Source organism: Spinacia oleracea, chromosome 6 (assembly GCF_020520425.1).
Source record: "Spinacia oleracea cultivar Varoflay chromosome 6, BTI_SOV_V1, whole genome shotgun sequence".
NCBI lineage: Eukaryota > Viridiplantae > Streptophyta > Magnoliopsida > Caryophyllales > Amaranthaceae > Spinacia > Spinacia oleracea.
Window position 1 is genome coordinate 150,010,280 of NC_079492.1, and position 15,706 is coordinate 150,025,985.

The 15,706-nt window shown below is 36.6% G+C and overlaps 1 protein-coding gene across 4 annotated transcripts; it reads left to right on the forward strand.

The window, feature by feature from the left end:
- Positions 1 to 498: 498 nt before the first annotated feature.
- On the forward strand, positions 499 to 14,024 carry LOC110790554 (protein ENHANCED DISEASE RESISTANCE 2). 4 transcript variants are annotated; one of them, XM_056830991.1, is made up of 22 exons: positions 499 to 1,068; positions 1,899 to 1,973; positions 2,751 to 2,804; positions 3,424 to 3,561; positions 3,730 to 3,833; positions 5,097 to 5,161; positions 5,253 to 5,366; positions 5,458 to 5,498; positions 5,583 to 5,683; positions 7,023 to 7,118; positions 7,306 to 7,370; positions 7,455 to 7,526; positions 7,679 to 7,834; positions 8,981 to 9,213; positions 9,290 to 9,329; positions 9,423 to 9,676; positions 10,229 to 10,273; positions 10,355 to 10,495; positions 12,319 to 12,414; positions 12,509 to 12,610; positions 13,461 to 13,588; positions 13,694 to 14,024. In XM_056830991.1, exons 1-21 carry the CDS (start codon positions 922 to 924, stop codon positions 13,569 to 13,571), a joined length of 2,250 nt encoding a protein of 749 aa, XP_056686969.1. In that variant the 5' UTR covers positions 499 to 921; the 3' UTR covers positions 13,572 to 13,588; positions 13,694 to 14,024. The 4 variants fall into 4 exon arrangements, with proteins under 4 accessions (XP_056686969.1, XP_056686968.1, XP_056686971.1 ...); XM_056830993.1 differs by having other exon boundaries at positions 501 to 1,068; positions 3,496 to 3,561; XM_056830990.1 differs by having other exon boundaries at positions 500 to 1,068; positions 13,461 to 14,024.
- Positions 14,025 to 15,706: the final 1,682 nt, after the last annotated feature.

Consider the following 15,706-nt stretch of genomic DNA (forward strand, 5'->3'; position numbering starts at 1 on the left):
AATATCAATCTTGCTTATAATCGAGGCTAGAGTACTGGGGTAATTGATGCGTTCTATTAGCTCCAAGAAAATAAGTTTTATGTCCATTAATTTCAGATAAGTTCAGATAAGTTCCTATCAGGTCTATAAATTTCAATCATACCTAGTAAATACAACAGGTCCTATAATTTTACTATCTTGAAATCATCTGATTATATCCATTATATTCCAATTAGGCCTGTACTTTGTATAGAGGGAACATAATTGTACTTTGTCTTTCTTTAGGATGTCTTTCTATTTTCATTTTGTGAGGATTATACTTTCTATTTTCCCTTTAATCTCATTTCCCACATATGGCACGATGCGATGTTCCTAGACATCAATCAATTCACACACACACAAAGGACAAAAAGCTACATTTTTTCAAAACGCTATTTTTTTCACTTTCATTTTTTATTTTTTATTTTTTATTTTTAATTTCCTTTTTTTTAAAGCAGAAAAAAAATTAAGTGCAAACATAGATCTCGCGTACCTCTTCTTTCGTGCTCCTTCCCTCCCTTCTTCCCCTCTTTCTCTCTCCTCTCTCACGTCTTTTTGCCATTTTTTTCAACCTCCAAATTCAAACCTTAAACCTTTGTTCTTCATCAAATTCCTGTTTTCAAACGATCAAATTTCCGTAATTTCTTCACAAATCTGTCTAATTTCTCGATAATTCACGAGCAGAAAATTTCTGAATTCCTGGGGAAAAAAATTGTTTGAACAGAAAAACATTTCCATTTAATCAATTGAATGCTGATGGATTAAGACAATTTCGTACTTCGATATGCTACTTTTGGTGTTTTGTAGCAGCGATCAATCGATTTTTTGACGATTGGAAATAATTTTCGCCGATTTTTGGTGGAAATTTTGATTATTTGTTGTTAATTTTGGTGGAAGTGAGTGATGTCATCATCATCTAAGGTGGTGTATGAAGGATGGATGGTTCGAATTGGGAGGAGGAAAATCGGTCGATCTTTTATTCATATGAGATATTTTGTGCTCGAGCCTCGTCTTCTTGCTTATTATAAGAAAAAACCCCAAGACAATCAGGTATAAATGTATAATCATAATTGAAATAATATGCGCTATTTTTATATGTTTGTTTAATTTATTTTACGGAAGTCAGTTTTTTTTGGTGGTTTACAGTAACTTTGTTGAAATGTGATTTTAATTTGCTCCTGAATTGAGTGATTGAGTTGATGGGATGGGAAAATGAATGCAACAATGGAGGATTATGTTTGATTTCTGAGATTACGAATTAGAGAAGCTCTAGGGTGGTTTTAAGTTTAGTTTTGACTGATCAGAGCTGAGTTCTTGTCGAAATGATGACTGATTTAGTTTGAATTTGGGCGAAAAGTTGATTGAAGTGGAAGATTTGCTGGAAATTATTTTTATTGATCAATTGGATTGTGGAGTAAGGAAGAGAAGCTGAGAGGAGGTTAGATGAGTGAATGGGAAATTTGTTTATTCAAATTATGCCGACAATTTTACTCTTGTTAGAATATGGATACTTGCTAGTTTCTTGGCCATAGCCAAAATGTTAGGTGGTAAACGGACAAAATTACGAGGACCAAATATGTATAGATATTATCCTGTGGGAATGATAATGTAGCCCGAAAGGAGTTCGCTTTTTTATCCGACACTTTGTATGGGAGCCGTGTTTTAAAAACAAGTCAATACACTCCTTTGACCGTGTCGGAGTGTCTGCAAATACTCCGACACCTTGTCGGCCATGACACCGACACCCGTGTCTGAGTAACTTAGTTTAAAAGAAACTTTTGATGAAGACTGTCGTTTACTTCCTGCCTGCCTTTTTCCTTTCTCTGATGTTTAGGAATCATTATGAAGATTGTTTTTCTGTTTCTTAATGCTCCAAATAGGTACCTGTCAAGACACTTGTTATTGACGGCAATTGTAGAGTGGAGGACCGAGGCTTGAAGACCCATAATGGACATGTGAGTTTTTTTTTGTTATGTTGGTGTTCTTATTCATCCATATTGTTATTTGTCAAAATCTACGTAGTTGGAGGATCAATTACATGAATGCACGAGGATTATATTGAATTGTTCATGAGTCATTACTATCCTATGATTTGCCACTATTGTAAAGGTTTTTGATAGTGGGAGTTTCTCTGGTCTCAAAGAATTGGGGGTTGAACTTGACACACATGGGGAGAGTTGTGGGTGATCCTTAGAATCTAGTGCTTTTGCATTCTAATGGATCCTACATTTTCCATACCAACTGTTTGTTTAAGTTTTATGTTCTAGGTCTGCATACATATAGACTTATCAAATTTGGCCAATGGGGGAGAGCATTAACATAAGTTATGGAGGTATATCAGAAATATGAGAAATATACAATAGTTGATAAGAATGCTTAGTAGGTCAGTAAAAAGCTTGGTTATTTGTGGACTCTTGTATAACTATGGGCATAAAACTTAAAAGTTATCACTAAATTTGAAGTTCTAAACTGATAAAGTTGCTTTGTCATCAGTGTATGTAGGAAAATGACTTAAAATTTCCTTTCTATAAGCCCCATAAACAAGTTCCATGACTGTTTAAGAGCCCTTTTCTTGTGGCTAATTCTCCTATTCAAGTCTTTGTCAATGGCATTCTCTACTTTGTATTTTCGTACTCTTTGTGAATGTTCTCTCCTTTTCTATAATTTTTTTGGTACTTAATTTAAGTTTCGTGCTCAGCTGTGCTATGTATCTTTTTTACCTGGTTTTACAGATGGTTTATGTCTTATCCGTCTACAACAAGAAGGACAAGTATCACCGGATTACGGTGTGCCTCTTATCTTAATACTTATCTATTGTTTTTAGCTTATGGCCTCTCCTGCTTGCATAAGCATTTCATTTCTGTGTTTGTAAAGGTTTTGTTATTTCCCTTCACACCTTTCCTTTTCTGTTTAGAAATTAGAATACTTTATTCTTTAGACTTCTTGATACATTCTGTCCAATGATGCTTTTGATGAATACATATGGTGGTAGTTTAGTCTCATATGCAAAAGGTTAGCAGCTTGGTCCAGGCTGGACTTAGTACATGCTGTTTTATGAACTAATCTGCAAAGTTGGCACATCAAAATTGTTTATTTGAGTTTTAACACTCTGAATGGTTAGGAAAAGCTACTTCTGAACAGTTTCAGTATTAGACATGTAAAGGAACTAATGAAGAAGTCCTTATAATGCAAAACTCTGCAATCAGCGTTTACTCATAAATGGTTTTTTTTAATAAATCTTGAGTGTCAACCAGGTAATGCAGTATAAAAATAAATCACTGCAGCTAGCTGCTACAACTTTGAGGCACCACACAAATTTTAATTTAGATTTCTCTGCCATAAGTAGTTCTAATGTGAGTATGTGACTTGAATAGTGGTACCAGACTATGTTTGGTTATTATGCAGTGTCCTTCAATTGTCTCGATGCTACAAAAAAATTTATTGGAAAGCTTAACCCGATGTGTCTTCGTGGTAAAGATGGCAGCATTCAACATCCAGGAAGCTTTAATCTGGAAAGAGAAGATTGAGCAACTCATTGACCAGGTATTCTTTCTACATATTGTGAATTTTTACTTCGATGCTGTGAATTAGTACTTCCATGCTGGAAGTTAGTGTAATATTTTTCTTTCATTCTTAAATTGAGGATTAACTTAGTAGTATTTTTCTTCCATTCTTAAATTGAGGATTAACTGATTTGAATTCTATATGCAGCACCAGGAGTCACAAGTTGGTAATGGCAATAAGTACATATCTTTTGAGTATAAAGCGGGTTCTGATTCCATGAGAAATGCTTCTTCCTCGGATCACGAAAGTCAGTAAGTGGCTTTTTGATTCATATCTCTATTGATTAATAGCATCTTTACCCAAATGTAGGATTATTTTACGTCTTAACAGCGGACTGTGGAAATAGACCCTTATCTGCATTTTTGATAGTTGGTAATTTCAAGTGCTCAAAAGAAAAGAAAACAGGATGTTTAATTTCAAGATAAAGAAATAATAAAGTTAATTACTTTTAGTAGAATTATTTGATAGTCAGCTGATCTCAAGAAAGACAAAACTAGCATGCCAATCCTACTGGAAATCTGAAAGTGAAATCCCATGAATTGCTAATAAGGAAACTAGCGCGGCTACTATCTTCATGATACACACAGTCGGTTATCTCTCAATTGCAGTTTGGTGAGGAAAATATTGAGAAAAAAGTATCCTAAACCAGAGCACTTTAATTGGTCATGCTCCATCGTGGACACTGGAAGCATCCACTTCTTCCCTCTTAAAATCAAACAACCTATTCTCAATAGACCAGGACTCCCGTAAGGTGCAGGATCCTCATTTGTGGTGGTGGTGATGGTTGTGTAATTTGGCATAAAGGTCGCAACACTGTGTTCAAGAATATCTGATTTCTAGTGTAGCCCTATGCTGTTCAGTCTCGGATTTCTGGTGCTGGACATGGGTACGTGTCCAGGTGTTAGATTTGGCCTTTCTTGAAATTTTACATTATCCGTTTTATAATGAAGTATCAAGATATCCATCCTGTTATATCCCTTATTTATGGCCCATAATACACGTATAAGTGGTATCTTGCTATCCTTGTCTTTGACAGTGTTATCTTGTTATATCCCCTTATTTGTGGCCCATAATACACATATAAGTTAGCAACATGTCTGTTTCTATGGCTGTTGCCTGTAAAAATTTGACTATGGAAAGATATATAAGAAAATTCACCTGAGTAGGAGATGTTTCCTTCTGCCTTAAAGCTGTATTCTTTATGAGACACAATTGCGCAGAAAATTTAAATACTTTATAATGTGACGCCTCAATTACCCTTTTAACAACTGCCAGAAGTTACAAATGTGGTTATTTTAATGACAGTTTCTGACTAACTCATTTACTCATACCATCCCTTCTTTTCTTTGTCGAGGAAGAGTTGGGGGGAGGGGGGGTCAATTGGTTTTTCTTTTTTTAATCTGGGCAGAAGAATGTAAAACTCTGCGTTTTTGAGATGGTATATCCACATTTCTGAACACTCTGGTCAGTGCAACTGTGTATTTCTGAACACTATGTTCCTTGAACCCTTGCAGGCATAGTGCCCAGGAAGATGAGGAGAATGGTTCTAATTTATTGAGGAGAACGACAATTGGGAATGGTTAGTGCTCTTTTCACCTCATAGTAACTATAAAGGAACTTGTGCTTATCTTGGTCTGTACCATTTACTATTTTACTCTATTATCTTCCAGGACCTCCAGAGGCTATATTGGACTGGACCCGTGAAATTGACTCGGATCTATCCCAAAGTGCTAATACTCAAGTCTTTTCTCGGAAGCATTGGCGTCTTCTTCAATGTCAAAATGGTAATTGTTGTAATATTGAAGAAATCAACTACTTCCTCTTATAACGTGGCTGGTACCTGATATTGATAATATCTTATTTTTGCAATTGCAGGGCTTCGTATTTTTGAAGAGCTTTCTGAAGTTGATTACCTTGTATGTAATTTCATGTTGTTTTCGAAGTATGATGGTTCAACTTTCTCTGTTATTTGTATATCATGCAAAATTTCTTTTATACAGCCGAGGAGTTGCAGCAGAGCAATGAGGGCTGTAGGAGTTGTTGATGCTACTTGTGAAGATATATTTGAACTTATAATGAGTATGGATGGGACAAGATTTGAGTAAGTAACGAATCTCAGCCATGAATTTTCATTATAACGATAAAGTGCTTTGATATTCACGCCATGGGAAAATCTGCCACGGAATTCATTCTCCCAAGCTCTCGCTCATGTGATGCAATTCCTATTGGCCCCAATAGCCCACCCTGGAGAAAAGATAGGAAAAATTAAAATCACATTGTGCATGTATGGCTTGATTCGGATTTCCTGCTTTTCAATTTCATGACTATAATTTGCATCTTTCACTGTAGCGGTTGTGTCATCTGAGCTCCTTCCACTCTACTTAGGGTGGGGACTTCTTTAGTTGCATTGGCGTAATGTGGCATTTTCACTTATCATGAAGTATTAATTCAATCTTACACCATCAGATATATACATCTATTGCGACATGTTCTTGGATGCTTAACATTTGAATTTCAAATGAAGATTTTTGTAAAATCTCATAGAATCACTGGGAGGAAATAAATAGCAACACAGGCACACAGCATCTTCCCTATGAGATACCACACAAACATGTCACGTTTTAAATTTTTTTGCACTAAAAGCCTCTTCATTGGTAATATTGGCTGTTGTTTGAAGTTTTTGCATTTGTACTCAAATCCTGGTATCATTAAACAGTTTTTCATCTTGTGTCTGCTAATTGTTTTTTCTCGTTGTCTCGTGCTTGTTTAATAGCAGCTTGTCTGTCACCATATGATCACATGTCGTTATATGGCCTCTGTAAACTTGCAGGTCTGTCTTAACATAATTGTTCATAACACAAAATAGCATCTAGTTGGGGACATGTAAGGAAAGATCCCTGAATCTTATACCTGCAGTTCTTTTTCTGCATACTCCGCCCTGGCGTAGCTTAAACCTCAACTCCTCTTACATGTTAAGTGCTTACAGTAAGGACTTAGTTCGTGATAGTTTATTGTTTATTCTTCTTCAGAATATGTGTTGTCCAATATACTCAATACTGTGAAAAGTCTGTAATTTACTGCCTTTCATTGTAGCAGAATTTGTTCCTTTTCGTAATATTTTTAAGTTTCTGATTTTGATCAGATAATTGTCCCTCCTATTTCCTTTATTCACCCATACCTCAGCTTCGATTTCATTTTCATGCTATTGCTGCTTTGCTGAGGATGGGTGCCTGGCCAATAACAGTTAAGAGTCAGGGCATGGTTAGATACTTAGATCTTATCAATTATTTGTTTTCTCGTGGGTTGGAGCTCCATGTGCTTTCGGCTACTCTAATTGGAAGTTTCTGGTATTTGTGCTTGAGTTGACACATCCACTGTTGATGATTTTTGCACTGGTTTCTTATAGTCTGACGTGGTTTTACCTTTACGTGGTTATCCAGATGGGATTGCTCTTTCCAGTATGGTAGTTTAGTTGAGGAGGTGGATGGACATACTGCTATTATATATCACAGACTTCAGCTTGACTGGTTTTCTATGTAAGTTTTTCTCCTGTAATTTTTCTGCATTTCGATGTAGCATAATGATTAATATTCTGCTAAAGATTAACTTATTGTTTTTAATGGAGAAAGGAGATGGGATATATTTTGTAGTTTTTCCGCATTCGTATGACATTTATGACGTAAAAGGATCTTTAGATTAATTTAGCAATCTGTGATTTTTCAGGTTTGTATGGCCTCGTGACCTCTGCTATGTACGTTATTGGCGACGTAATGATGATGGAAGTTATGGTTAGTTTATTACCTTCAGATTCTCCTTCAGCTTCACCTTCACACTCCTCTTTTGTCCCCTCATTGTATTTTGTTATGATGCAGTTGTGTTGTTCCGCTCGAGGGTGCATGAGAACTGTGGTCCTCAGCCAGGATTTGTGCGAGCCCATCTTGAAAGTAATTTATAGATTTCTTTTATTAATTGGTTTTCTGCTTACTCTTGGTTTTGATACATTTCGTAATTGAGTTCCCTCTGATTTTAAATACAACTATTGTTCAGTTTGTTTTCCAATTTATTGATAGGTTAACATTGTTTTACAATATTTCAGGCGGTGGGTTCAACATTTCTCCTCTAAAATCACGAAATGGGAGGCCCAGATCACAAGTGCAGCACCTTATGCAAGTTGATCTGAAAGGATGGGGTGTGGGCTATGTCTCATCATTTCAGCAGCACTGCCTCCTTCAAGTGTTGAACAGTGTTGCTGGTGAGCTCCTGTTTGGAAATTTCAATTTCTTAATTTTTCTTTTTCTTTTGTTGCTAATCCTTTTATCAGGTCTGGCTCAACTATTATTAAGCTCTTTTGCAACTTAACTTAAATATAGGAAAACATTTCCAATCCCAAAAAAATATAAAATCTCTTAGAATTGCTTTCTTCGATTTATCAGTAATGGTCGTGACGTGAATTGAATTGGATATGTATTCCGTAATTGCCAGTGGGTTGCAATTTAAGGGATTTTGGGAATTATTTAGAAAATTGGAGTTCAATAAAGCATAGAGTTATGAAGGCAGGAGACATATCTTGGAAATGAAAGAAACGCTTCAAATATTTGAGAATGACGGAGTTGAAAAAAGGGGGCAAGGGGAATTGAATGAAGGTTAGTTTGTATGGATAAAAGAGGCCCATATTGAACTTTCAAAAGCCACCCCACATACGCCTATTTTGCAGAAACTCTAAATTGCTACACTAATTCACAATAATTAATTTATTTTATTATAAATTACGACCCCAATATTTGGTAGCCCTCTGCAGTTGACTTCTTGCACTCTGATACTGCTCCTGCTGTCCTGCCTTTTATGTTTGTAGTTGCTTTATTATCTATAAGTTCTTGAACCGGCTCTGGACATTCTTTCCACCTATATCTTGTGCTGGCCTTACTGATTTTTTCTACGGATAATTCATTAGTTTTGTGTAGCATAACTTGTATAAAATAAAATGGGTTGGTATTTGGCAGTAGAAGCTAGGATTGCATGCAGAATTGGGCCGAACAGTAATCTAGTTGTTATGTACTAGATGCTGACATTTCTACTCTTATGTTTTTTACGCTTCTCTGAAAAATTGTTGCTGAAAGATATAGAACCAGATAGTTGGGTATAATTAAGAAAGATAAATACATTATGTTGCTAGCCAGGTTGCATATTGGAATTGGTAGGAAGTTTGCATCGAGGTGCCTTTGTCAATTTAAAATAAAACGTTGTGCAAAATCATTTACTTGGAAATGTAAGAATGATGACCAACCATCTGTTCATTGAAGAGTATTAGTTCTTTTGTTGCGCGCCAAGGGACTTCTGCCTCTTTTCCCTAAAATGTGTTTATGTTATTAGTTGTTTAATCTCCCTACTACTCTGACAGGGTTGCGTGAATACTTTTCTCAAACTGATGAAAGGATTGCTACCCCCAGAATTCCAGTTATGGTCAACATGACCTCAGCATCTATGCCTTCACGAAAGAACCAAAAGTTTCAGGATCCATCCATTCATCCTTGTTCTCCTGATCGGAATATTGTTCCGAATAGAAACTCTGTCATGATGGATGAAGACTCTGATGAAGATGAGGATTATCAAATACCCGAGGCAGAGCAAGAGGTTTGTACTAGATTGCTAGGTAAACGTTTTTCTTGGGTGTCTGAATGCTCTTTAACTGTGGTTGGAAATCTTGTAGGGTTACCGCTCTCCGCCTGAGAATGAAGTCAAGATAACCGGTAGGCATTGCTTTATCCACTTTCCCTCATTTATTTTGTAACTGCAATATTTTTATTCAAGCATAAATTTAACAGCTCCCTTTGTGTTTGAAGCTGTTGAAGAACCAACCGATCAGATTGATTCAACTATGTTCTCGGGAACTTTGCGACGAGACGACAATGAAAATGCTCGCAATTGCTGGAGAATATCTGATGGAAATAACTTCAAGGTTCGCAGCAAAAAATTCTGTCGTGACAAGTCAAAGGTTCCAGCAGGGAAACCTTTAATGGATCTTGTTGCTGTTGATTGGTTCAAGAATTCAAGTCGGATGGACCATGTTGCTAGACGTCCAGGCTGTGCAGCACAGGTGAGACTTTTAAAATCTGCCTTTTCTCATTTCCCTTTCTTGATACAGAAGTAAGGGGTGTTTTGTTAAAAGAGGTATGGAGAAAAAAGAGCTTATTGAGGTGAATTAGAGGTTTGACCATTTCAAAAAGCTATTGGGACTTGGAAGTGTTCGGGTAGAAGAGGTTTGGAAGAGAGTTTTGAGCATGGGCCACCCTCTATTTATATGGATGATGTGGAGACTTCGGTCATTGACTTCCGTATTTGTAAACTTACTATACAAAGTTCAAAAGTAAATTTATGCAGCATACATCTTACAATTTAAATGTCACAGTGGGTATCTATTTATTTGAACTCCTCCTGTTTTTTGAATTATTTTTAGTGTTTATAGGGGTCTGTGATCTATTGATTCCTTATTAGATGTACTATTCAATCTTCATCTTTAGATTAGTGATTAAATGTTTGCCTTTTCAAGTATATGCCATGATCAGATGTTATTTTACATTGCCCGGGATTTATCTAGGTCCCTCGTATAACAAATATGATTAACCTTCGATTGTCTTTTTGTGTGTAGGTTGCTGCAGATAAAGGAATGTTTTCTATAGTTATTAATTTTCAAGTGAGTTTCTTTCAACCACCCGATCTTTGATCTACTTAATATATCTTGAGTTAGGAAGGATATTTACTCCATATGCATCAGGTACCTGGTTCAACTCACTATAGTATGGTGTTCTATTTTGTGACAACAAAATTAATACCGGGATCACTTCTGCAACGTTTTGTGGATGGTGATGATGAGTTCCGTAATAGTCGGCTGAAGCTCATCCCTTCAGTTCCCAAGGTACTTGCACAGGCCTCCCAGTTAAGATATTTCTAAATTGTCTGCTGAACTTTGGTCTATAAATTGCTGGAGTTTGATAACTGATAACATGATACAGTAAGAGAATGTGTATTTGTCTTGATTTTTTCCCCATGATTTTTTTAGATATATATTTGGATACTATGCATTGAAACCTGTCTGTGTGAATCTTGGTCAGCATGTTGAATATGTAATCTGTATTTGGTTGTTATGAGGACAACTTGTATTATTTAAAAATACAACTATGACCAGTATCATTTGAATATGCATGTTGTCGGGAATTTGTCATGTTGTTCCAAGTGCCAAGTTGCAGCATGTTTCAATTACATACTGTAAAAAGTATATGTACACTTGAAAATAATGGATATCGATACCAGCATGCTACTATGATATTTTTACTCCAGGTGTCCTGCATGTCGGTATTGAATGAGTATTTTAACTAACTTTTACCTGGTGATGCTTGATATGAAAATGGTAGTTAAGATCCTGGGAAAAGCACAGTCATTACTTAATTAAGGAAAATATCTGTTATTGTTTAAGATGGAATGCTATGTAGGTCTCAGTGTCTTATGTGTACTTGTATTTGGTAGTTGGTTACGCTGGTTATAGTAATGACTCTCCTAGGTACTCCAGTATGTCCAATATAGTTACTTCATCTGGATGTTTTGCATGGTAGTAAATACATGTATTATATGAAAATGGTATAACCTGTGTGTACACTGTATGTCTTCTATATAATAAATTAACTGTAGGTGCCCATAGATGTTTCACATTTATCGTACACGTATCAGCTACTCCTGTCCTGTTACACCATTGTTATTTCAGTTCTCTGCTTTTGTCACGCTGCTCGTTTGCTTAATTTTCCCAAGAATAAGCTGAAAGAGATGTAAGCTGTTGCATACTTACATATAGTCCAATTGACGAAGGCATTCTCATGAGAGAAATAGACAAATTTGCTTGAAAAACTTAGTTGCATACCAACCTCATGATAACCGTTTTGTGGGCTATGGAGGGGCAAAGGAGAAGAAGATTTTGCGGCAAATGCTTTTATGGCGATTCTGTGGTGTTTGTGGTTAGAACAAAATGCGCGAATTTTCAAAGGAACCGCTTGTAGGCCAAGGCATGGGGAGAATTTAGACGTTACTCAGTTGGGGAGATTCAACGAAATTGAGCTAATATGTAATCTGTTTTTGGTTGTTATAAGGACGCACTCTGTGCTAGATTTTTTATTTCTGAAAGTTAATTGTGAAAAATAAATTAACTTTTTTGATACATTTCAATGCTTATTTTCAAAATATCAACTTTTTTAAAGTTTTACATATACGTAATTATAGATATTAATGGCCAAGTTTGCATTCGAGTTCGTGATAAAGGATATGTTGCAACTTGCAAGTGGTTAAGAATGGAAGAACTGTATAATAAGTCAGTGTTGTTGTTGGAAGGTATAGGACTTTATGCTAATTGTAAAGGTTGTGCACCATTTGTCCTCTGAACTTGTTTAGAGAGAGAAAGGCTATATGCAAATATTGTATTGAATATATGATCAACTTTCTGTCCTCTGTCTTGAATCTAATAGAGGTTTCCTCAGTGGCATCAGTTCCCAGTTGTTGCAATCTTAACGTATGCATTAATATTCCTTGTTATGTTATTCTTTTTGGTTTATCTTTAGAGGTCGTTTTGTTTACAACAGGAAGTTTCTCCCATATATAAGCATTTCCTAGGAAGAAGTTTTCCCATGTCTTGTCAATTTGGCTGTGCCATATTCTGCATTCTCTGAGTGGTATATGCTCTATTGCTCTATACAGGGCTCTTGGATTGTTCGTCAGAGTGTTGGAAGCACTCCTTGTTTGCTAGGAAAAGCAGTTGACTGTAACTATATCCGAGGGCCTGACTACTTAGAGGTAAATTCAATATTTGTTTGCGAAATTGGGATCGATTGAATTAGGTGTATTTTGCATTAATATTGGTGATTCTTTGCTGGTTAACCTTTTTCAGGTTGATGTTGATATTGGCTCTTCAACAGTTGCCAATGGAGTTTTGGGTCTTGTGATTGGGGTGATTACGACATTGGTGGTTGATAAGGCTTTCCTTGTACAGGTATGGGATTCAAAAATCAAATATTACCACTTCTTTTTTTAGAGTTGGAGCGAATGTAGCATACAGTAGACATGATTGGGTGGCAATTCTTTGCTCGATTATAGAATCAGTATTTCAGCGTACCTTTTTTTCTCTATAACCCCCCTGTATGCTGAAATTGAAGTTACAGAACTTTGAATTAGTTTATGATTCAGGGACTTTTCTTTTCTTTTTAACTGAGGAGTTTTTGGTACCTTAAACTTTTAATTGCAACTAGTGTCTAGTTGTGCTTATGGGGATACTATGTATGTGTTCCTTGATGATTCAATCTTATCTCCAGACACCTTTAGTTTGATGTAACATTGCTTTCACCATTGATTTATATGATTAATTTGAAGCTGATTATAAACTAAAATCAGGAGCGGCACTAAATAGGAAATAAACTGGGGCGTATGATGAGATACGCAATTTAGAAGGTGGACCATGGTGCAAAGTGAGCATGGTGCACCATAAGAACACAAATACATAGCTAAAAGAACATTAACTTCAGTAAAAAGAACATGAATATGTTTTTTACTTATACTTCTAATAAAAAGTAAAATAATATTTTTTTTACAACAAAAAAGTGAAATAATATATTGCAGGTTCTTTTGTCGCAAGGGCATGGTCTTTTGTTTGTACACATATGTTCTACTGGTGCACCATGCTTATTGTTTGTCCATTAGAGATATCATTCTACTGTGTTTTATGAAGACAATCTTAATCTGGAACCACATATTGTCTGTTTTCTTCTGGGAAATTGTTCTCTTTCTCGCAAGTGATTCGCTTGTTTGCAGACTTGTTAACCCCAATTTATTCTGATAAAATTCAGGCAAATGCTGAAGAAGAGTTACCAGAAAGGTTAATTGGTGCCGTCCGTGTATCCCATATCGAGTTATCTTCAGCAGTTGTGCCAGTATTACCAGATTCACCTGCTGAATGAGCACATAGATACATCTGGTTGGTGCCCATGTGCATATATTCATCTCTTTCCTTTAACCTGATCATATCATATTCATTCCTGATGTAAAACAATTTACCAAGATTTTACATCACCTGGATTAGATGAAGGAACGAACCACCGAAGCAGATACATATTGTATATTTTTGGAGCAAGATGACAGCAACATGAGCTAAATATCTATTGGTGTTAGCTCAATATTCAGCACAGCCTCCTGAATATGTTGAGGTTGTACAAGTTTTTGTTAATCAACATGGCAGTAGATCGATCTGTAACATTTGTTATATTCATTTGATTTCTCTGTATTATTCAGTTACAAGTAGTATGTAGAGTACCACATTGAGGTCTATAGTGGATATCTTTTCGTTAAGTACATAGTATAGACTATAGACATGTTCTGCAATTATGCTAGTAAAATTGGTAGATCTTGAGCAATCTGAGCCTGGTCCATGCTGAATTTTCGTAGCTGTTCTGTTGCACAATATTTTTTCGTTTATCAGTGGAAATAAGGTTCATAAGAGGAAGTCTTGTTCTATAAGACTATAATCGGTATGCCATTGAAATGGTACACTAGTATTCTGCATTTTCATTTACTACCAAAACCACATAAACAACATAGTTTGGTACTCATAAGTCAAAGATAAATTTTATTTTTCGTGGGTCAGACTCAATTTATTTCCTGAACTTACCATTTAACCCTTAATATGCCACCTGAAGTTACTATTTTGTCCTTAGTATACCATTTCAATGATATACCGATTATAGAATTAGAAAACCTAAGGTTCATAAAGAAAAATGGTTGTTTGCGGTCAAGCTTGCTCGTAGGTATGGTTTAAACACGGTGGTGATTGAAGCAGATTGTCGACTCGTGATCACTCGACTCACGAAATGTTGATGTACTTTTAGATTTGCATTGTTTTATTTCCTAGTTCGAACTTTGATTTTTATTTCTTGGTTACATATTAGAAAGGATAGAAACTTGGTCACCCATTACCTAGCTGGATTAGTATCATTCGGTGAGGACCTAAAGTGGCTGCGGGCCGGCCCGACATGAGGCCCGACCTGAGACAAAAAATGCCCGCCACGGGCACGAAGTCGTGGGCTAGGCACTCCTTGAAAAACTCTTCACGGTTCACATCATTTGGAGCGCAAGCTGGTAGGATAAAAGGAAGTAGGGTATGATTTCCAAGTCGGGAGCCAATTATTGTGACCGGTATAGATAACCAGAAAGAGTTTGGCTGATATGTTGAATGTGTAGCTTAGTACGATTAAAGATGGATGTGGGCCGGACTGGCCAGAGGCCTAACCTGACACGAGCACGAAGTTGTGGGCTGTGAGCTAGGCCTAGGCCGCATTTAATTTTTTGGAAAAAGCACGATAAGGCACAACACAACTCGACCCGAAATGACGTAAATTAGGGTTAGCCACGACGGCCCGACAACCAACGGACCCGACCCCGTTTTCAGCACAGCACAACCCGATATAGATGGGTCAAAGAGTGGGTCAAAGCCTGACCCGGACAGGCCCACGGCCATCTTTATTGATGGTCTTTGCAAGACCCTGCATCCGGGTCTAGCTGAAAATTCCATGTGTTGTTAGGGTGGTTTTGGATTTGCCTAGTGCAAGAGCAAATTCTGTCTTTCCTCCTTTACCATGACCTGAAATCAGTAGCCTGATGTTTTAAGTTGACTAATTGGAAGTTGGGAACAAAGGATCCTGCGCTATTTACGTGAGAGTTCGAAGTAATTCCTTTAAAATTGATATAAAGTCAAGGTTTAGAACATTAGTACTCATTAGTCATTAGTAATTAGTGAAAATTATATTTAGAAAATTGGCTATTGCTTCAATTGTCTTGTTGATCACGGATTTACACAGTTACTAGATCAAGTAACAACTGAACCAATTTTAAAGACGGCGCTGGTATGTCCCGAATTGGCCACGGAAAAAGCACGGCCTTGCCGGGCCAAGCACGAAGCCATGGGGTGGGCCCGGGCCACATTTTTTTTGGAAAAAGCATGGTATGACACAACAAACCACGTTAAATTGAGTGAAATTAGTCACAGACACGGCCCGAACTACATTTTTTTTGGAAAATCACGGTGAGGCACGACAAAACC

Bases quoted from the DNA above. Each gene is read 5' to 3' on its own strand.
- LOC110790554 (XM_056830991.1), top strand. From the start codon at position 922: ATGTCATCATCATCTAAGGTGGTGTATGAAGGATGGATGGTTCGAATT. The intron at 3,834-5,096 runs GTAAGTGGCTTT...GAACCCTTGCAG, and splicing joins TCCTCGGATCACGAAAGTCA to GCATAGTGCCCAGGAAGATG. The intron at 9,677-10,228 runs GTGAGACTTTTA...TTTTGTGTGTAG, and splicing joins GTCCAGGCTGTGCAGCACAG to GTTGCTGCAGATAAAGGAAT.